Raw genomic sequence first — 22,043 nt, 5'->3', positions numbered from 1 at the left:
GCTGCGGGGATGTTGGGCGTGTGTGCGGAAACTGACAGGTAGAAAGCTGCCGTCTCTCGGTGAGACTCGGGCAATGCGGCGAAGGGATTTAGTAAATATTCGGATATGAGGGTTCACGCAAATTAGCCCGATCAACTATGTTCGCCAAACTTGGCACTGGAGCCGGAGTTCAGCGGTGAACGGCGGCCGAAGGGGACCGCAGAAAGCAGGAGCAGACGGGAAATTCAACTGTCAGCTGGCCGGGGGAAGCCGATCACACCGCCCGGCTTCCGGGGATTCAGGGGCCCGCAACGGTTGACGGCAGACGTCGGCCGGGCAGCTCCGGGGGAAAAAGGGCGAGCCAGCCAGGCAGCGCATCACATCATCGCCGATATCCACCTCTCGATTTCAGCCCCCCCTGCCCCCTGTTTTGTTTGTTTGTTGTTGTTGTTGTTTTTTTTGTTTTTGTTGTTTTTTCCTCGAGATGTCAAGGAAGCTACAAAGGACAGAAGTCTGCGCCGACTGCAGTGCGCCAGGTAGGGAAGGAGGAGGAGGAGGAGGGGGGGGGGGGTAAATAAATCAAAATAGACCGGGTGTCCTGGAACAATACGTCCAGAAGGGCGACACGGTGGGACGACATGGCCGAGGCTGCCCTCACTGTCAGCGGGTCCGCAGAGCAGGAAAGCGGCCAGGGCTCCCAAGCGTCGTTTAGGCCGCAAATAAACAGTGAAAAATAGGCGTTATCACAACGGGAAATATCATTAGCTAATAGATGCTAAACGCACCCAGTGTAGCCAATACATTCTCATTTGTTTATTTCATTTTTATTTCTTTCTTCTTTTTTTTTTTTTTTAACTAAAATCATACGTCAGAGCAGCCGGTGTGTTTGCTGCAGTGGAAGATGTTCGGTGTCAGATTTATGTCGCTTCACTCGCTGAGACGTTTGTTTTGATTTTTCGTGACCGGGACAGACTTCTTCAGCGCGTTAGCTTAGCATGAGGCTAACGAGCTGCCGACTATGACTCACTGTGTGGCTGGCTTTCATGAAACGTCCAGGGCTCGCCTGGTGAACTAAAATATAACGCCATTCTTGTATGTTTCAAAATCCTCGGGTCGCTGCTATCACAGCAGTGTGGTGTTTTTTTTTTTTTTTTTTTTTTAGTTTGTGTGCCAGGCTAGCGTTGTTAGCTTAGCCACGACGCTTGCTAGCGTGGCTAACTTTTGCTAAAAGGCAAGTTGTTGCTAAGCTGTTTGAGCTAACGCGTCAGCTACCAGCTAGTGTTTTTTTTTAAGATGTACCTCATATAGTTTTGATAGTTACAATAAATTCTGTAAAAAAAGTGACAAGTTTCTATACTTATAAATACATATTTCATTAAAAAAAAGTCTTTATATTTACTTGTCAGCGTGACAGAACTGATGTGACCAAATCCATTTGAAATGCATCTTATTCCGGATGAAGAGGTGGGACATGTTGAAAGTTCACCTGCCAGACAAGAGTTGCTTGCTGTCCATACTGTTGTGTGTGACACCAATGAAATGCTCCTTCTTATAGCTTACTTTTACCTCGATGCCTTCGTCTGGTTTTTGTCGGGAGAGTTTGCTCAAAGGGTGCAGCCCAAAACAGCCCTGACATCCCAGTGGCCTTTCATTGCATCCGTATCATCCTACCTTCATAGTTTGTATGAAACATTTGTTTATTCGTGCTTCAGTTTATATATATATGTGTGTGTGTGTGTGGTCTTTGCTTCCATTCATGTGTTCATGCATTATAACAGCTGCTCTCTTCACAGCTGATCCCCCTGATAGCAGTGTGTGTGTGTGTGTGTGACAGATCTGTGCAGAACAGTCTAAGCTTTAGGGCTTTAATGTTCAAAAAAAGAAAAAGTGTTCAAAATCTGGCTGCCTACACCCTGGTCCTGATTTTATGACCTGAGCCTAATTCCTGCTGCTACCTTCCTCCTTCGGCATCTGTTTGCCTTTCTTTCTTTCTTCTCAGTTGCTTTTCATAATTTTACTGGGACATCTAACCCCAGATGAACCTATTTCATCTTTGATTTCTGAAGTAATTTAAACCATGACTAATCTCTAATTTCCCTGACAGATCAGTCCTGTTTAGGTGCCTGTCAATTGTATGACAAAAGTCTATTTACATGGATTCATTTAGCTCATGGTGATGAGCTTGTTTGTATCAGTGTACCTGTTACTGGCTATATATTTATTCTACCAAAGGCTTGCTGCATGTAACCCCTCCTTACGACAACATGCACACACACACACACACACACACACGCACTACATTCTGCAAAATGCTGACCTAGCCACTGGTGACAGGCCACCTCCCTACTATCCAGCTCTGTGTCATACTAGGGGATAACTTGATGGCATAGCTACAAAGGACAACAGATACTCCCAGTCCAAGGCAAGCCTCAAAAGAGTTTAATGTCACGCTGTGGCAATCTGCAGGATTTATAGCAACAATGAATCGCGTTGTCATGATGGTAAATTCTTTATTGAACACAGATGTAATTGTATAAGAAAAGGAGGCTCTTGCACAAGCATTTTAACAGCTTAGAAATAGTATCACATCTGTATGCTGTCAGGTCAATGCTGTTGATGTTGTCACTCGTCTAAGTTTACTTTCAAAAATCAAACTTAGAGAGAATAATCTTTGAAAGTATGAGTTCAAATCAACCCTGTACTGCTGTAGACCTGCAAACAGACCTATATCAACACAGTTGTTTATTAAAATGTCAGGTTAGAACCAGTTGAATTATGCATTCAGGCTGAATTTACAGTGCTAATTTCAACAATAATTTAACAAAACATTAAGTGGTATCTTTCACCCTTTGTAATCATTATAATACATGTTTTGTGTGGGTTTTAGTGACAGTTACAAACACAAAAGTCGATGCTGCATTTACGAATAAGACCAAGTTTAGGCTAAATTATGTCATGCTGCAGATTTGGCCAAAACACTGCTGCCAATAGTCTATCCTGATCTAATAGCTTAATGGTGTAGCCTCATATTGATCCAGTGAGCCAGGCAGATAGCATAGCCTGTGGGAGTTTTTATATTTATTACACAGATTAAGGAATTAAATTGCTGCAGTCCGGCCTTTAAAGCCTACAGGCTACTGTTCTAAACTGGGCTATAGCTCTTATCAAAACCATTTTGGATCAGCTGGTACTTTTTTCTACAGGCAAAATAACTTACAACATGTCAGTTCATCTGATGATGGACAATTTTAGCTCCATTAATACCCGAGGCCCAGACAGTTTTATCCTGGCCTGAGATTGACTAATGCTTGTAGTGGACATATGCTTGGGTTTGCGCATGTAAGTGTATTTGTTTGGATATTGCTGACTGTTATTTGTAAGCTGCTCTTCACATCAGGGTCCTGAGGGTATAAACATGACCCAGACTCTGACTAGACTGCCTGTGTCGGGAGAGTGACGTTGGCTTTAGTTGCTTCCTCTCAATGCCCTTCATGTCATGCATTTACAAACATTTACTCTTGAAGAAAAAAAAAAAAGAAAAAGTTTCTTGTTGTGTGTGCATATGTAAGAGCGTAACCTGCATTCAGAAAGTAGTAAGGTCCCTTTACTTTTTTTTAGTGTTGCATGGCTTAAGTTTAAATAATTTTTAAATAAAGGACATCAATCTACACTGAAAATAAAACCTAAAGTGCCACATTAGATCCTTAGTGGAGGCAATTGATATGTAGTTCATGTGCCTCCCATCACTCTGGATGAATGTTTTGAGATATTTTGACACAGTGATCGGTAAATTTTGTTGAACTTTGTATGATTTTTTTTTAAAAAGCAAGCCATGAGGTGGAAGGAACTGGCTTCAGAGCCCAGAGATGGGGCTGCGCTGAGTCACAGATACACTTTGGTTGCCCAGATAAACTGAAAAGTCGTAGCAATAAGGGCCTTGGTAAGAGAAATGACAAGAACCTGATATTCATTGTGGCTGAGCTCCACACACCCTGTGCTTTAGAGGATTGGAGGAACTTCCACAAGGATAAACATTCACTGCTGAAAACCACCAAAATGGGCTAGATGGCAGATTTGCTATTCAGAAGCCTCTCCTCGATGAAAGATAACAGAAGGCTACATGACAATTGCAAAAATGCACCCAAAGGACTCCTTGACGTGCTCAGGTCTGAAGAAACCAAACTCAAGCAATTTAGCTGTAGTTTTAAGCAATCGTGTTGGGAGGAAACCCAGCACTCAACCCACTACCAGTTTCTCCCCAATGGGTAGAAACAGCACAGTGACTGGAAGCACAAAGCCAAGATAACACAGGAGTGGTTTAGACAGCTTTATTTGTATGTATATGGCAGAGCAAGAGCACTGACTGAAACTCAATTGAACATCTCTAGAGAGACCTGAAAATGGCTGTTCATTGACGGTCCCCATCCAATCTGACAGAACCTGAAAGGATCTGCAGTGAAAAACGACAGGAAATCCCCGAATCCAGATGTGCAAAGCTTGTTGCGCCACTCAGAAAGACTCAAGCCTGTAATCACTGCCAAAGGTGATTCAATTAAGTACTGAGTAAAGGGTCCGAATAATTACTGTACGGCAGGGTGACATTTAAGCCTAGCCCATTTGCAAACATTTCTTAAATTCTGTTTTTGCTTTGTCATTATGAGGTCTTGAGTTTAGATTACCGTGGAAAGAAAAAATATAATTTTAGATCAAGGCTGCAACATAACAAAATTTGAATATAGTGTCTCAAAAGTCTCTGAAAGCCCAGCGCACATTTTAGGGACTAGTCTTTTTTAAGAATTGCCCAAAATTTTAAATACCCATAATTTCAAAATTTTCAAAAGTCTGTATTTTATTTTAGAACTGTAATATTTCATAATAACTTGTATTGCTTTGACTCAGACCTGAAGTGACTGGGTTTCATTAAATTTTATAGTGTCAGCTGAGCCCACCATTTGAAGGTACTTTATCAAAGCCGGGGTCTGCATATGCATTATATCATCAGGGTGTAACAACTCACAGAGTGAGCTGAGCTATGGGGAATTATATAAGAACTCAGCATATGAAAAAATAAAAAGTGTGTATTCTCCAGTTTTAGCTAGGTGTTTGATTTATTAAAACTTCCAACTGCAGCTAAAAAAAAACTCCCAAGGGATTTTTTTCTGTATTTTTATATTATTGTGTTCTGATTGAATATTACTGTTGCATGTCTACATATGTTATATAACTATAAGAAGAAAATCACCATTATTTTTAATAGCAAAATATTTTTTTCCTTCTTGCCCATACCATACAGTCACTCAATGTTAAGTTTTTACATTTATCTTAATTAAAAAGGCGTTTTAATTTAAGAGTCCACGTTCCTTTTACTAAATCTAACTTCTTATTTACACATTGTGCTATTCCCGATCTTTATGCTTCTTATATATATATATATATATATATATGCAAAGCCTGTGATGCCATCCTTGTTTTTGTCTGTCAGACCCGGGCTGGACCAGTATCAATCGAGGGGTCCTCATCTGTGACGAATGCTGTTCGGTCCACCGCAGTTTAGGGCGTCATATCTCTATAGTCAAGCACCTGAGGCACAGCGGATGGCCTCAAGCACTGCTGCAGGTAAGGGTGACAAGTGAAGATTGAAGGGAAAGGAAGGAGGAGAAATTAATGGATAGAAACTGTAAAGGAAATACAGTAGCTGTGGCCCAAAAGAACTGCTAGAGAAACCTGACTCAGCACTGAGGATGGTAATCCAATTCTCAGTTTTTCTGTCTGAATTTACTTTTTCTACAAAAGTTTTGTCTGTTTCTGTATCCTTGTCATCATTTCAGTATTTTTGTTATTTGGTGCCTAAAGCTCTTTTTACACATTTTTAAAAACTAGGCCAAAACTTTTCAGTATTGCATTTGGGCTGTGAGGTGACATTACTTAATATTTTTGTGATGGTGATGGTGATGGTGGTGGTTTTCTTGTACCTGGTGAACCTTCATTGAGTCACGTGTATGTGTGTTTGTGTTTCAGATGGTTCAGACCTTGGCCAGTAACGGGGCCAACTCCATATGGGAACACAGTCTCCTGGATCCTGCTCAGGTGCAGAGCGGTCGAAGGAAACCCAACCCCCAGGACAAAGTCCAGTAAGTATACTCCCTGCAGGCTCAGAATACACAGAATGACACTATCACACCTCCCCCTTCTCCTGCCACCTTTGCTGGGGGAAAATGATTGTCTTGGCTGCAGAGGAATGTTACGTAACCTCTCTGAAAGTAATTGGTGTTTTCAGAAGCAACAAGCAATAGTACTCAGTAACTTTCATACTGTTTCCTCTTAGTCATGGACCACCCTCGTAATTGATAAGCCCTTAGTTTTTGTATTTAATTAGTATAATTAAATACACAATAGGTTTTGCCACTGTACTGTTGTAGTATTTGGTTGGTTGGCTTATGGGAGGATCAAGAGATCAGAAGTTGGGTATGCGTGGGGGGAGGAAAAAAGTCACAAAACACCTTCACAAAATATCCAGTATTAACTCAATTCTGGCTCACTCTGTAGTTTAGCTGTATCCACTATCAGAGGATACAGTTAATACAGTTACTGTATTAATGCCCATGATTATGAAGCAAAAAATTAAGCTCGTGATTTGCCGAGACAGAGCAGTCTTGCTTCTTTCCAGCCTTTACTCAAGACACTGACATGATAAGAGAGTGGGTGGATTTTTCATTTATTGCAAAGAATCAAAAGGAGAAAGTAAAACACTTCATCCAAAATACAAACCAACTGGTTAAAAATTGTTGCATGATTTATACATTTTCATAATATACAGTTTTTTTCCACTGTAGTTTGAGACATGGACAATCGTTTTCACACTTGTGAAATCTGAGAAAACAAAATGCCATTGTCTTATGTTTCTGGAAGGAAAAACTTTTGGAACAAAATCACAAACATTACTGTGTGGCAGGTGTTAAATTTTACAGGGGCTGGTGTTACGTACATGTTTATGCCCTCGTGATGCTGAAGGGCATTGACAGACTGCATAACTTCAAGGTTATTTTAACAGGATTTCCAATAAACGTAAGTTTTGATTGAGGTCTTGATATTTGCTAACCATTGAACCTTCTCTTACTCTGCAGTCCCACTAAGTCCGAGTTCATTAGAGCCAAATACCAGATGCTGGCCTTTGTGCACAAGCTGCCGTGTCGGGATGATGATGGCGTCACTACTAAGGACCTCAGTAAGGTGAGGCCTCAGTATTTCACAGCTGAGCGGCAAGAATTAATGAGTTTGGATTAATTAGCCTATGCAGACATAGACATACAGTAGAACAGCATGCAGAAGCACAAAAAACATTTCTATTATAGATGTCAGCAGGAGACCTTATACATGAATATGCATACCTGTTTGTTTTGTGTGTGTGTTTGGTGTGTGGACTCACACAAACACATGCACACTCACTGATAACAGTTCCTGGCAGGAAGTGATCTGAATGACACAGCAGGATGCAATAATGATCTCTAATACTGTGGAGCTCCACTGGGCTAATAAGGGGATTCGTCCTGTCTCTCTATGATTTTTAATCTTTCCACCCACATGTCTCTGTTTCTCTCTCTTCTTTCCCTCTCCTCTTCGTCTCTCCATTAGCAACTTCACTCCAGTGTGCGGACGGGGAGTTTAGAGACGTGTCTTCGGCTCCTGTCCCTCGGCGCTCAGGCCAACTTCTTCCACCCGGTCAGAAACTCGCTGACTCACTCCATCTAGCAATTAGCCTTGTTCAGTTACTCTCTTTATGCCAGACTTTATGTCCTGACTCTGCTGTGTCTTCCTGACCCTCCAGGAAAAAGGCACTACCCCGCTTCATGTGGCTGCCAAGGCAGGTCAGGTCTTACAGGCTGAGCTGCTAGTGGTGTACGGTGCAGACCCCGGAGCACCTGACATTAATGGACGCACGCCTATGGACTACGCAAGGTACAAAACAGCGGACATATATTTAAACAATAACACAGTTTCTGTTTGGCTGGATTATGTGTACTATCTGAGAATAATGGGGGGGGGGAGCATAGACATTTGAATGAGGTGAAAACAATAAGAGAGTAGAACAATCTGTGTTGGTGTGCTCCAGGCAGGCGGGCCATATAGAGTTGGCAGAGCGGCTCGTGGAGTGTCAGTATGAGCTGACGGACAGGCTAGCCTTCTACCTCTGTGGCCGGCGTCCAGGTAACTGACCGCACAACTTCTGCTTCTCACATGCCCTGAAGCATCACAATTAACGTCTCCTTTCCTCTCCTCCCCTCTCAACCCTCATTTCCAGATCACAAGAATGGCCATTACATCATTCCTCAAATGGCAGACAGGTATGGACCATGTGATTATTGTGTTTGGATGATTGTGAACATCCTGTTGCATGCCATGGTTTCATCGCATGACATGTCCTTGTGATCCTTAAATGGCCTGGTTTATCCTTAAACTTGATATACTTCCGTGACTGCTTCTTTTCACTTCTGCCATTGAATTATGTATACTGATGCAGTTTACTATTCTGACCAGAGGGTGGCACCATAGTATATAAACCCCACCCCACCCAAAATAAAGAGTCAGATAAGGGAGGATATGGGCGTCTCCATTAAAATAAATGATTTGATCTAAGCTGTTCCAGGTAAATCAGAAGATTTAGATGCTCGAGGTGCGTTTGATTTATTAATCTTGAACTGCAGGTTTGATTTGAGAATTGCACCAGTGCCCCGTCAGCCCATCATAAATCAGGTTTAGTAGTACTCGGCTCAGCTTTCAAATATTTGATGGGTGTTGGGTTTTCTTCACTAAGGCAAAAGTACTGCTCAGAAATATACGCACATGGCAGCTAAATGAGGTCCAACTCATCATTTATGAAGTGCGTCTTGTTTCTGAGCTGCCATCCACTTGCATCTGTTCTGTTCCGGTGATCGGTTACTCTTGATAATAACTAAAGCTGTTTTGATGTGGCTTCTTTGCTCCTTCTTCTGTCTGTTTCTTCCTTTTTCTCACTCGTTCTCTGATCTCTCCATTTCGCTGCGCTTGGTGGAGCCAGAGCTCGTCCTAAGTGCCCGACACAGAGGTATCTTTACTTTCCTTATTGCCTTTGTTTCCCAGAATTTCTTCCTTCATTTCAGTCCTCCCTGTCTCTTTGCTACCCCATCTAAGATTTCAATGTTGTTTGCAAGAACAGGCCAACTCCTTCTTCAACTGTTTCTTGAAGTGTTATCACGAGAAATACAGAGCTATATAGTTAGGTATAGATAACTGGAAGCTGTCAGATAACGGGGATGAAGTTTCACGGGGCCTGAGTTTTGAGCAAACTTTTGCTGTTCTCTGGAGAATCACACCAGATGTTTCTTTATATAAACTATATATTACCATATATCCTTAATGGACAGAAACAAAGAGTAAGTGAAGTCTCTCTAATATAAAATTTTAGATAATACAGCAAGGCTTTTGACCTGTAACTATTTTAATCTATGGAAGCACATTTCATTATCTTAAACATGAAATCTTACAGTTTTAAGTTGTCTAGCTTTAGCTTGCAAAACCATAAATGCGCCCGGTCATCAGGACTGTGCAGATGGTTACTGGGTTAACGTGGCAGTCACCATTTTATGAAACCCTTTCATTATAATATACGACATATCCCACACCAAATAAGCCCCCCCCCCCCCCGCCCCCCTGCCCCCCTTTCTAATGAAACACCCTTCCCAACCCACACCACTCAATCCACTTTCCATCTTGGCATCTTCCCCTCCTCCCACCCACCTCTCCATCTCTTTATTCCCATGTATCTTGTTGATGCCTGTTTGACTTTTTTTTTTTTATTTTGTTGTTGTTGTTGTTGTTGTTTTCTTTAGTTTGGACCTGTCAGAACTGGCCAAGGCTGCAAAGAAGAAGCTCCAAGCGGTGAGTTGGGTTGTAGATTAAGATTAAAATCGTGACTTAAGTTGCAACTCTCCTGACAGGTATGAGTTACAGGTAAAGTTTCACATTATTGACAAAAGTTTGAACTAATTTTCTTCTCTGCTTGGTTGTAATGTGAAAAGATAAGTGCTTTGTAAAATATATATAAAAAGAAAAAAATCTGTTTAATCCACGAAAGTCAAACAATCCAAAAACTGACATCCAATGGTCATTCATCAACACTCTTAAGGATTTAAATTACAGTCTATCACAAAATGTATTGTAAAAATGCAAAAAAACATAGTGATTAAAAATCTATATGAAGTTGTTTTCATGTTTTTCCATTTTTTTAACACTTGTGTCTGATACACTTTGTATGTACAAATACACATGTTGACATAGCTGGGGTCAATTTCTTTTGTGTGTGGCAGCTCAATAATCGGCTGTTTGAGGAACTAGCGATGGATGTCTACGATGAGGTGGATCGCAGGGAAAATGATGCGGGTAAGCTCCTCTGCTCTCTGTTTTGTCCCTTATAAACTGGAAATATCTGCCTCCCAACTTTTTCAATATTTCATTTTATTGTTGACATGAACTTTGAGATACATGGGGGCGAGGCGAAAAAGGGAGACAGTCACAGAGAAAATAGCTGTTAGAAGGACAGTGAGGGGAAAGGGAAAATGACTCTTGAAGAGGAAGACCAAATGGACAGAGTGGGAGAGGGGAGGGAGGAGAAGAGCATGATTGAGGAAGTGCCTCAGAAATTCTTGAGTGTCTCTCTCCTCCTCCTCCTCTGGTTGCTCTCGCTCTCTTTTTCTCCTTTCCTTTTCATCTTTCCTGTTGCTTTAGTAGCAGTAGCAGTCAAATTATGCTTTCTGAGTGAAGCATTGCAGGTAAGTGGCAAGGACACACACTCAACTGCACTCAGTGGGAGGGCTTGGAGCACAACAGTGCGTTGCATCCTCTTTTTTTTTTTTTTTTTTTTTTAATCTTTTTGTGTATATGTGTGTGTGTTTGTACTTTTGTCTGCCTTTGTGCACGTGTGGGTGGATGGACAGAGTGTTTGGCTGTCCATGTTCCAGCCTTGCGACTTAAAGTCACACACACACACTGTTACTCAGATGGCAAATCATTACCAAATCTTTGCATCATCATCATCATCTCACACACACACACACACACACACACACACACACACACACACACATGCACAGAGGTTTATTTTCTGCTTCATGTTTTTGTCTCCAGTGTGGCTTACGACCCAGAACCACAGCACTCTGGTAACAGAACGCAGCGCTGTGCCCTTTCTACCAGTCAACCCTGAATATTCTGCCACACGCAACCAGGTAATCATATACACACTCACACATAATAATGCACAGGTGGGATGCATACACTCAGACCCATTGGTATTGCCTGATATAAGAGAGCACTTGGGAAATGAAAGATATTTTTAATCTGAGTGAAAGAGCTTTTAAACACAGACTGAACATCTCAGACAGTAAGTGTTTGTGTCTCTCTGTGTGTGTGTGGATGGATGAGCTTTTTCTTTTTCTTTTTTTTTTTTTCAGAGGGGGGCTGAGAACTGAGAATGAGTGTGAAATTAACAAGAGATGTGGTTCAGCTGTGAGACAGGAGAGACAAAATCCATCTGTGTCTCCATTTTCTCCTTTCCTCACTCTCCGTGTGTGAGAGAGAGAGAGAATTACGATATGCCCCTTCACAGTTTCTCCTCATCTGCGTGGCTCATTAGTGTAAACACTGACTTTTAACACAAGCAGACACGTAGGAAATAAACACCCGCAACGCCACGTCTGCTCTGCTCCGATTTGGCTCTTGACTGTAGTTTGGAACTACTGTCCTTTTATGGTGGCATAACAAGATTTAGAGTTGAACCGTTTTATCTCCTCTTTACTTCTAAAGTGCAGTGTGTGTGTGTGTGTGTTTGTGTGTAAATAGCACATCACTTTGTGTTATAATTCCAGTCTGTCACTTCCCTAGAAACTGACCTTTTTATTCTCATATATGAATGCCAGCATGCTTGTGTAATTGCATGGTTTATGTTTCATTGTAAATGCGTGAGCACAGTTGTGATTATGTGGATTTTAGCAGTGTGTGTGTTGTGAGTGTTCAGTATGACTGTGTTTTTCCACAGCACGTGGTAGTTGACCACAGTCGTCAAACAGGCAGTGAAGCACTGATTGTGGGCTGGATTGTTTTTGTTTTTTTCTTAAATACTGCAGATTGAACTCTTAAGAATTTTTTTTGCTGGACCTCAGACAGTGTATGCTTTAAATAATAATCCAAATCCTGTATCCTGACTCATTCCTGTCGCAGGGCCGTCAGAAGCTGGCCCGTTTCAACGCTCGTGAGTTTGCCACGCTCATCATCGACATCTTGAGTGACGCCAAAAGGAGACAGCAGGGAAAAGGTCTCAGCAGCCCTACTGGTGAGACACTGGGAGGAAAGAACAGGCAGATTAGCACTGAGGCCTGAAGAGCATAGCAAAACACAGGGACACAAAAAATATACCTAGTTCAAGATATGGATAGAAACGGGCTCATTAATTGACTTTTTCTTGTGCCTGAAGTACAATAAAGAAGCTGTAAAGCATGTGAAGCTATTTTCAAAACTGTGCTTATAGCTGCAAGCAGCAACATGAACAGGTCCAGTCCAGCAGTATTTAGTGAAGAAAAAAAATCCCAGCCAGTCCAGGTGGTATAGTTTTGTCTATACATACATTTCACTTGTATCATCTGTAACTAGCTCTTATTTGAAACAAACATCCAGTATAATAAGTATGGAAGAAACTCAGACCAAATCAGTCTTATCAGTCCGAGCAGCCCCAAGAGGGAGATGAGAGCAAAGAGAGGGACTGATGTACTCTGTAATGAGAGAACTGTATTAAATAATGTTTTCCTTTTGTCAGACCCACTGGACCTGGGCATAGATGATGACCAACATGATTACGACAGTGTAGCATCTGACGAAGACACAGACAGCGAGCTGACCACCCAGAACAATAATAACACACAACGCAGCAACCGTGCAAAGGTATAGTTCTTGACTGCTATTACTACTTCTACTACTGTGTCTTTAATAATATGCGACGCCTTTTTCTTCCCAGGTAAAACCCACTAGCAGCAGTTTTACTCACCAATACAGTCCTGCCCCACTCTTCTCTCCTGAAAATATTAACTAGTAAAGCATTTCACTGCTGTCCTCTTTAAGACTGCCAGTCCCAGCATGCTTTGCGGGGAGTGGCCACAATCAGAGCTGCCACATAGCTCTTGAGTGACATCATTAGCTATTCTTGGTCCCTGTCAGAGAGGCATTGTTCATAGAGAGAGACTGTGTATGTAGAGTGAGGGAGAAGAGAAAGAGGAGAAATGGTGTGGTGGAAATAAAGTAAACAACAGCAAAAGCAGTACCCACCTTTTTTTTTAGCTCTGTAGATTAACATATATTATATATAACGTATATTAACAAACCAGAGGCGCTCATTGCCTCACCTGAAATATGTACGTCCTTTCTTATGTTGTGTTTGTGGTGTAATGAGATCTTTGTGTGTATATGTATAATAAATGTCAAAGAGTGAAATGGTTTTGGAAATTGGTAAACTGTAAATGGTTGACTTTTAGGGAGGGATATAGAACCGAGTTGGTGCACGCTCCAGGGTCACAGGAAGTGGGGGTGGATAGTGTATTGAGAGTAGAACTGAGGCTCTACTGTCTGAATATGTGTGATCAGCTGTAGTACAACCCTGCAGGCTCCAGACCAGCCCTCTCCCTCTCAGACAGTCGTAAGCTATGTTTTTACCCAGCGAATCGGGCACTGATTCATACTGAGTCATTGCCTGTGTTAAAACAATTGACAGTGTCAGTGAAATTAATGTGGTAAAAATTGGACTTTGAACCTGCAGAAGACTCATAACTCTTTTTCTGTGTTTCCATATGTTCCATCAAACAAGAGTATGGACTCGTCAGACTTGTCAGATGGTCCCATCACACTGCAGGAGTACCTGGAGGTGAAGAAGGCCCTGGCCTCCTCAGAAGCCAAGGTGCAGCAGCTGATGAAGGTCAATAACAACCTGAGCGAGGAACTTCGGCGGCTCCAGAAGGAGGTAGGGGCTACGAAAGGGGAAAGAAGGGTGGCACAGGAATACATAGAGTTCACATATGCCTGTATGTAAAAGCTGCAGGAGAGACATTTAAGACACGTGATATCTTAAAGTACATTTCAAATTTACATTTATTCGATAACTGTGAAGAGAAACGAGGGACAAAGAAGAGAGATGTGATGATGCAAAAAAGGCACAAGTCTTTCTTTAAAAGATTGGAATATAAAGTCAGATAGAAGATGATGTGGGTGTACCGGAGACCAACAAAGTGATGAAGAGAGGCAGGCAAAGGGAGAATGAATAAGTGAGTCAGACAGAACGAGGGCAGGATGATGGAGAGACAAGTCGATATTTTAATATATTTGCAAGCTGATGTATTTTTCCTGACGGGGTGTCAGTTTACTACACTGTTTTCTCTGGGAGATGAAATTGGTGACGGCTTTTTAGTATTAACCATAAAGTAGAGCAGCTGTCATTCTCATGTGGAGCAAAGGGGCCACAAATACCCGTTGTCATTTTAGATGTCATTTTTAGTTTAGTTCTAATAGTGCTCATCTTTTGTTAATTGTTGCCTCATTTGGATTCTTGTGAGTCATCATCATTAGCTCAATGTTCTCACTAGTGTCTGCCAGTGTCAGCCTATGTGACCCATGAACCATGATTCACTCGTGTCCTCATGCCATCCCATAGATTTAGTGAAGAGTTGAGGCAAACGTGCACGTTTACAAGCAAACACTTGAGCGTACATTGCAAATAACAAATGACGATGTGAAATGATTTGGTAATCAACAGTACATCAGTGCAGGTGAACCCTCACTACCGCCACTGATCCCTCTAAAGCAAAATATGTGTATACGTACGTATGTGACCTTCCCTCCACCCCTTCCCCAAAACCTAACCCCTGCCTTGACATGTTCCCTACTGAAGTGTCTGTACCACACATCTCTCCCTCCCCACTACTTATGTGAATTAATACATGAAGCCCTGAATGAGCCTGTTACTGTAAATGCGATTGTGAATGCTTGTTTTTGAAAATTCAGTTGACACCCCCCCTCCCTTCCCTTCAACCTCCCCATGTCCCTCCCTCCATTCCTCCCTCCATCCTCCCATCCCTCCCTGCTCCCTTCCTCCTCTCCTGTAGATCACACGGATGCAGACAGAGAACAGTGCCCTTCGGGGGGGCCAGCAGGCTGGGGGAGCAGCTGGCCATGGGGTAGGGGGGCCTGGTGGAGGAGGAGGAGGAGGAGGAGGGGGTGGAAGCCACTGGCATGGGGGTGTGATGCGAGGAGGAATAGGCAGTGGGGGTCTGGGTGGGTTTGGGTCAGGAACGGACCCCCCGGGGCTTTCAGTGCCCTCCTCGGTCGTCCCCCACTCCCATCCCCACCGGAGGGACCGCCAGGCCTTCTCAATGTACGAGCCGGGGGCGGCCCCTGGCCCCACGGCCCATGGTCCCCCAGCCCTGGACTCCCTGGCAGCCCGCCTGCAGCCCCTCAACACACCCAGCGTAAGTTAGAACTCCCCTCAGCCCCCCTCTACTTTCTTTCACCTTTCGGTGGCCCCCAATTGGCTTTCTGCGGCCTGACTAATGGGTGACAGTCCAATACTGATCGCTCCATTTTCCCTTCGACTTTTCCTCTCCCTGCATCTCAGTTCCCGATCCTTCTCTTTGAAAGTTCCTGTTGTGCATGATCCACATTTAAATGTGTAAATGTGTTAAGGGGGGGGTGGGGGGTGCTCGCACAACAGTGACTTGAAGGAGAAAGATGGAAGAAAAGGGGATTGTCTTGTCTGTCTAGTTGCCTGGCAACACCTCTGATGCTCTGCTCTCTAGCCTGCTCTGCACCCTTTGAACTTTACATTTTCAGCCATTTTTGACCTCTCAGTTCAGCTCTCTCCTGCTGCCGGACAGCTGCTTTAACTAATGACGACAGAGTCACAAACACACTGATGCACACAAAGAGAAGGATACAGATGGAAACGTAACAAATATCCCTGTAAAGTGTATCGCATGATAAACTGACCAGATGACAAGTCATAGCTACAGAACCTCAACTACAGCAGCCTCTATGAAGCTACTGTAAGCAATCATTCACCGATATGTTAACCCTCCATGGAGGATAAGTCAGTGTCCACTTCACCATCGCGTTACACCAAGATTTACCTGTTTTGTCTGTTTTCTTTCTGGCTGTCTCTTCACCTGTTTGCCCCTTGCTCACTGCAGTGCAGCCGTGCATCCTCTGGATGTAAGCATTCTGTCTGTCATTGCCTTGTTCGTCGTTTTGTCTTCAACTGTAGGATTGTGGCACTGTGCACTACTCCTGCTTGTTATGCACACTGGAGAGCAACATTGTTGTGTAGTACGTGTAGTAAAGTTTAGATTCCCTGTATGATGTTTAGCTCTTCATCACTGGTTAGTTTAGCTGTGTGCTCTTTGAATTCCTGTCTTAGATATAGAGGCATTTAGTCATCATGAGATGATGGATGAGCTGCAGAGTCGATCTGGTGCTGCTCTCACTGGCTCCCTCATTTTCTGTTTCTGCAGATAATTAAAACATCTCTTTTTTCCTGTACCCATGTTCTCTTTTTTTCTTTTCAATTTCGTCCCGCAAACCTTACCTTTTTCATCTCCATCTCGTCCCTGCCTTCATCTGTCCTATTTCGTCTCTCCACCTTGTCACAGGTAAGGAAGGGTAGTACAGGAGGTCCAACACCGTACGGAGGCCAGCATCTGTCTGGATCTACAGAGATGGGCAGATACATGGTGAGTTATTAAAGGTTTTTTTTTTTTTTATGTTGGATATTCCTTCTCTCACAATCCTGTTTAGTTTTTTTTGAAAATGGAGAATGTGGATTCTGATACCACATTTCTGTCATAAAAAGTGTCACATTCTGTGATAGAAGTTGCAACATTATGACCCACATTCCAAGAATTGGCTCCAAATTAAAACACACATATAATTTAAAATTTTCAGAAAATCAACCAGGAGAATTTATTGTTTTAAAACATCTTGTATTTATTCTTAGCCATTTTTATCGATTGAAACTAGACAGACACATACTGCAGGATTGAACAGCAGTGTCAGTGTGGTAACCTGTGTGATAACCTGTGTGTGCTGTGCTTCCCTCCCCAGGTCTCTAAACCAGAGAAACATGGCAGCGGCACAGACAGCGACTATGACAACACACAAACTTATGACCTCTCACTAAGGTCTGACTCACACTCACAGTCACAGTCTCTGTGCTCATAAGATTGTTGTGTATTTATTTGTTCAGTGTCAGCTCTTTTCTGTTATCCAAGGTGGCAAGTAGTTGAAGTGTATTTTCTTTTCTTTTCTTTTTTTTTTTTATTCAGTATGGGCCGCAGCAGTGAGGAGGAAGGTCGTGGGGAGTCTGAGGAGGGAGGGGTCGGGGAGGCAGGGGAGCCAGACCCCACTCTGCCTTGCACAGAGGATGTAATACTGAAGACTGAGCAGGTGACCAAGAACATCCAGGAGCTGCTGAGGGCTGCTCAGGAGTTCAAACATGACAGGTGAGTGATAAAGACGAACAGAGACAACGAAAACGTATTTTGGCGTCTTCAGAAAAACGCTACTCATTTTAGTGTTTTGACTATGGGAGGAATCCGTAATCAAACATTGCCATTGGACACAGTACCACTCTCACACCTATCCAAAATAGATTAAACTAAGAGATAGAACACATTTGATCAGGTATTTGCTCTACCTGATGTCAATGGAGATGTTGTTGCTGTCATGTTGGAGTTTAACCAGGATAAAGAGTATCCTTCTCTTCTCTAGCTTTGTGCCATGTTCTGAGAAGATCCACTCTGCTGTGACTGAGATGGCCTCACTCTTCCCTAAAGTAAGTTTCATTTCTCCATTAAATGTGTCTCTCTTTCTCTTTCTCTATTTTCCTCGATCTCGTTACTTTCTGTATTTGAGTTGCATCTTGATCCGCCTCATATCTCTGTAGCGCCCAGCGTTAGATGCAGTCCACTGCTCCCTCCGCCTGTTGGCCTCCAGTGCCTCACGGCTGCAGGTTGAATGCCGTAAGGCCGCACCCACGGAGCCCGGAGCCCCCGCGGTGGACTACCAACTCCTCACTCAGCAAGTCATCCAGTGCGCCTATGACATCGCCAAGGCTGCAAAGCAACTGGTCACCATCACTACTCGTGAGAAGAAACAGTGACCCAACAGGATGGATGGTTGAGGATGGAGAGGGAAGAGGGAGAGGAAACAGATCAATACTTGGGTGGGACGAGGGAAGAGGGATGCAAGGAGTTTCTAAGAGAGGAAGAAAGAAGGTTAAGGTGGGAGGACTAGGGAGGGGGAGTGACCGAGAGAATGATAGGCACTACGAGCGAAGGAGAACTACAGAGGAGTTTGGAAAATGCATGGAAAGGAATCAGAGGAAAGCAGCAATTGTTAAGTAGAAACACTACAGAGGATTTAAAAAGGAGGAATTCCACAAAAGTGGAAGTGAAAGTAGGGTAGGACAAGTGGGAGGATCCAGCAGGAGAACGACAGCCTGGAGCGACCTACACCAACAGTTGGCAATAGATGTATAATAAACCGTCAAACTGTGATATGCATATGTGAAGATACAGTGGTGGTGATGTACAGTGAACTGGATCCTCAGATGTTACTGCTTTATTTATTCTCACCTGTCACTCGTCGTCCCTCCCTCTCCCTGTTTACTCCGTTTGGGGAGGGAGGAAGTGTGTGCTACGAGAGAGCGAAGTAGGTAGACCAACCACGACATACGCCGCAGCCTTTCCGTCCCTCCGTCCTGTGAAGAGTCAGGACGTTCCTCCCCTTCTTTCCTCTCCGGTCCACTCCTTGGCCCCTCTTTTTCTCCAACCAGACATAAGGCTCCGATCTTGTCCCGTACAGGATGAGCCCCCCCCCCCCCCCCCCCCAGTCCCGCCAAGGACCCACCGTGGCTCCATCCATCAACACCCCACCCAGACTCTCAGACGCTTCCTCCTGGGTTAGCTTTTGCAGGGAGATCCAGTTTTTCTCTGATCATTCACCCCCCCACCCTCTGTTGTTGGTGGTACACAGCATGATCTGGCATGTTTTCATTTCTTTCCTCTCTTCATATTTTTTTTTTTTTTTTTTGTCTTTTGAATGTGCAGATTGGTTTGGTCTGCACCTCTGAGAACAAACATTACTGACTTACAAAAACAAAACACTTACACTGGAATAATTGTGATTTATTATTATTGTTTATCATGTTTTTTTTTTTGTATTGATATTTTTACTGACTGTCATCTTGATGTAACTGTTTGTTTTATTTTATTGTCTCAAATATGATTCTCTCTATGATTTAGTGGAGTAGAGGGACAGATGGGAGTACGTGCTCAACCTCTTACTGAGGTAATCATGCACACATGAAAAAACTCACCTGTGAAATGGTCCTCAACATTTTTACAGGTGAAAGGTGTTTAATGTTGTACAAATGTCCTGTGGCCAAGGGGTTGAACAGTTGCCAAAGGGGAGGGGCTGTATGGGAGCTTGGTGAATTACAATAGGGCCTGAATCAAGATGCTTTTTTTTTTTCTTTTTTTCCGGGGGGAGGAGGCTCAATTTTTATCTGACACTTTGCATCATTTAATTGAACCAGTGGAATCATCTCAGAATAGTATTTTTTTTTCCTTTCTGCTTTTCCTAGCAGGATAGTAAAATTAAGTCACCACTTAATTTTCAGTTCAGGTTGTGTTTGTGGACCCCCCACACACACACACACACGCCCCGTCTTGCTTTAGAGCCATATGGAATTGACATGGCTGGTGGGATGGTATTACACAGAATCCATTATTTACATGCATGTTAAAAAGAAAACTTCTTAAGCTCTTGGGGTCAAATTAATTTGATACGACATACTGACATGTTGCAGCTAAGCTTTAAGTACACCTGTGGAAAGCACCAGATCTAGTAACCTGGAGCAGACCTACAGTGAGAAACACTCACTCCATTCTTTACTTTAAATACATTCATCCACCTCATCCGCCTCACTCTGTAGACTACGTGGCAAGCACAATCCAGCCCACGTTCTGTCGTCTGATTGATTCTCTGTCACGGCCTGCTGATCTGGGCCACAGAAGTTATCACTTCTAGCTCATTGTCTCTGAGTTCTGTTGATGGAAGACAGCATTGGGAACAAAGATGTTATTTTTCTTTTGTGTTTTTCTTGGTTTTGTTTGTTTGTTTTTTTTTTAAGATAGTGCACTTAGCTTATTCTAGGTTTAAATCTTGTCGTTCAGAAATAATAAGGTCATACCTGAAAAGTCTTTACTAGTGGCCAGGAGGACCGTCCTCTTCTAGTTTAGATTTGCCTATAATCTTCCTCTAATGACTTTGCAGCTCTTTCCTCCAAGTGTTTGCGGCTCGAATAGTTGGTTTTTCTTGCTTAGGTCTAATTTTTGAATCTGCTCATTTGCTCAGGAGGCTCCGGCACATTAAAACGTACTCACCTGAAACAATGACCTCATCCTTCAAACTGTGGTTACAGCACATCTCAATTCTTTTCTTGTATTGCTGCCTTTTAGCAAGAAGCGATTAGACCTTAATTAGCCTCGAACACTTTGGAGGACTGATGCCAGACCACCCTCAGCACTTCTCTGTCCACTTTATTCGTGTTTTGTTTTTCATCCGGTCATCACTCGGGGTGTCTGACTGTCAGTGTTCCCTCATACAGTCTCACGTGTGTCTCTGTGGGATGAGGCTGGAGTGTTTTCTCTGTCGCCTGTCGAAACGAATCATGTCCAGAAGACTCTTGAAATGTATCATTGTTTGATGTTGAATGCCTTTGCACATCTCCATCTCCTGTTTGACTGGCTAAGTTACAGTGATGTTGTACTGACTGCTGAAACAACACAAATATTTCCACACACACTTAACACAAACGCACAGGGGCCAGTAGAGAAAGCTTGTCCCTTCAATCACGATCGCCCAGGTTTTAGACCAGAGCCATATATATGAACGTATATTTTCATGCTATATTTTATATTAAACTATATGTTAGGGTTATGTTCGCAAGATATTTATGTCTATTTGTTGACCCAAGTGATGCTTCAGGCCAACCCTCCATTCATCTCTTAAGTCTCGATACCTTATGCACCCGTTGGTGTTTTAACTCCTGTGAGTAAGGTTATGCTGTGGTAAAACCCCTCATGTGAGTGAGAACAGTCTGATCCAGGTTTGGTCACAGTTGCACTATTTTCAAACACCAGCTGGATGATGTAGGCTCTACCTTTTTTGTGCTGCACTCTTTCCAAAGGCTTTAGTTGAGGTACACGAGATGCAGGATGCAGGATTTGGGCAACTTAAAAAGGTCTGAAGCGCACTACGGCTCAGCACTACAGTCATCTCAAAGCGGCGGCAGGAGGGTCCAAAACGCACACGGCCTAGTCCTTCCCCAAGTTCGTGGATACTACATAGGGTGCCTCTTAGTGTGAATGTCAAATGCTTCCGTCAGTTCATGTCCAACACACTTAACACACCGTCACCATGTCCATAATTCAGCATACACTCCCCAACATCTCTCTCACACACACACACACACGCACACACATACACATACACACACACATCCATACACTCGACACCTATCAGCTGGACCAAGCCTTCCACTAGTACGAATATTAAATCTGCAGCCAGTGAGTTACACACACTTCTGATCCTCAGCCGCGGTCTGTACCTCGGCTGTCCCTGTGTTTCTTCACAGCTCTACACTTTGGGAGATGGGTGACGGGAGAGTTATCTTTTAACAGAAGACGTTAAAAACTGTATAAAGTAGAGAAAACAATGACTTAAAAAGGTCAATCGTAATGGAAACTCATAAGCTGTACATTTGTAATAAAATAATAAAACAAGTTAATTGCTGTGTGTCTGCCTACATTCAGTCTCTTCTCTCTTATGGGGAAAAGTGACAGTGGGCCTCAACCTGCATGAGGAGGGTGAAGGGCCGGAGTTAAAGCGCCCAGTGTCATTAGAGGCCTTTTTTTTTTTAATCCTTCATACGACTTGGT

General features: G+C 43.1%; 1 protein-coding gene across 1 annotated transcript; it reads left to right on the top strand.

Annotated features, from left to right (window-relative positions):
- The first annotated feature begins 52 nt into the window (after window positions 1-52).
- git1 (G protein-coupled receptor kinase interacting ArfGAP 1) lies at window positions 53-21,886 on the top strand. Its single transcript, XM_029516958.1, has 21 exons — window positions 53-515; window positions 5,462-5,595; window positions 5,998-6,110; window positions 7,104-7,209; window positions 7,612-7,698; window positions 7,805-7,935; window positions 8,090-8,184; window positions 8,279-8,321; window positions 9,035-9,061; window positions 9,846-9,894; window positions 10,323-10,395; window positions 11,140-11,237; window positions 12,229-12,340; window positions 12,821-12,945; window positions 13,862-14,014; window positions 15,153-15,515; window positions 16,692-16,772; window positions 17,143-17,219; window positions 17,364-17,540; window positions 17,809-17,872; window positions 17,984-21,886. The coding sequence occupies exons 1-21, from the start codon at window positions 464-466 to the stop codon at window positions 18,197-18,199; spliced, it is 2,376 nt and encodes a 791-aa protein (XP_029372818.1). The 5' UTR covers window positions 53-463; the 3' UTR covers window positions 18,200-21,886.
- Window positions 21,887-22,043: the final 157 nt, after the last annotated feature.

This window comes from Echeneis naucrates, chromosome 13 (assembly GCF_900963305.1).
Source record: "Echeneis naucrates chromosome 13, fEcheNa1.1, whole genome shotgun sequence".
Lineage (NCBI taxonomy): Eukaryota > Metazoa > Chordata > Actinopteri > Carangiformes > Echeneidae > Echeneis > Echeneis naucrates.
This window is presented reverse-complemented; position numbering and strand designations above follow the sequence as displayed.

Bases quoted from the DNA above. Each gene is read 5' to 3' on its own strand.
- git1 (XM_029516958.1), top strand. From the start codon at position 464: ATGTCAAGGAAGCTACAAAGGACAGAAGTCTGCGCCGACTGCAGTGCG. The intron at 516-5,461 runs GTAGGGAAGGAG...TTTGTCTGTCAG, and splicing joins CGCCGACTGCAGTGCGCCAG to ACCCGGGCTGGACCAGTATC. The intron at 5,596-5,997 runs GTAAGGGTGACA...TTTGTGTTTCAG, and splicing joins GGCCTCAAGCACTGCTGCAG to ATGGTTCAGACCTTGGCCAG.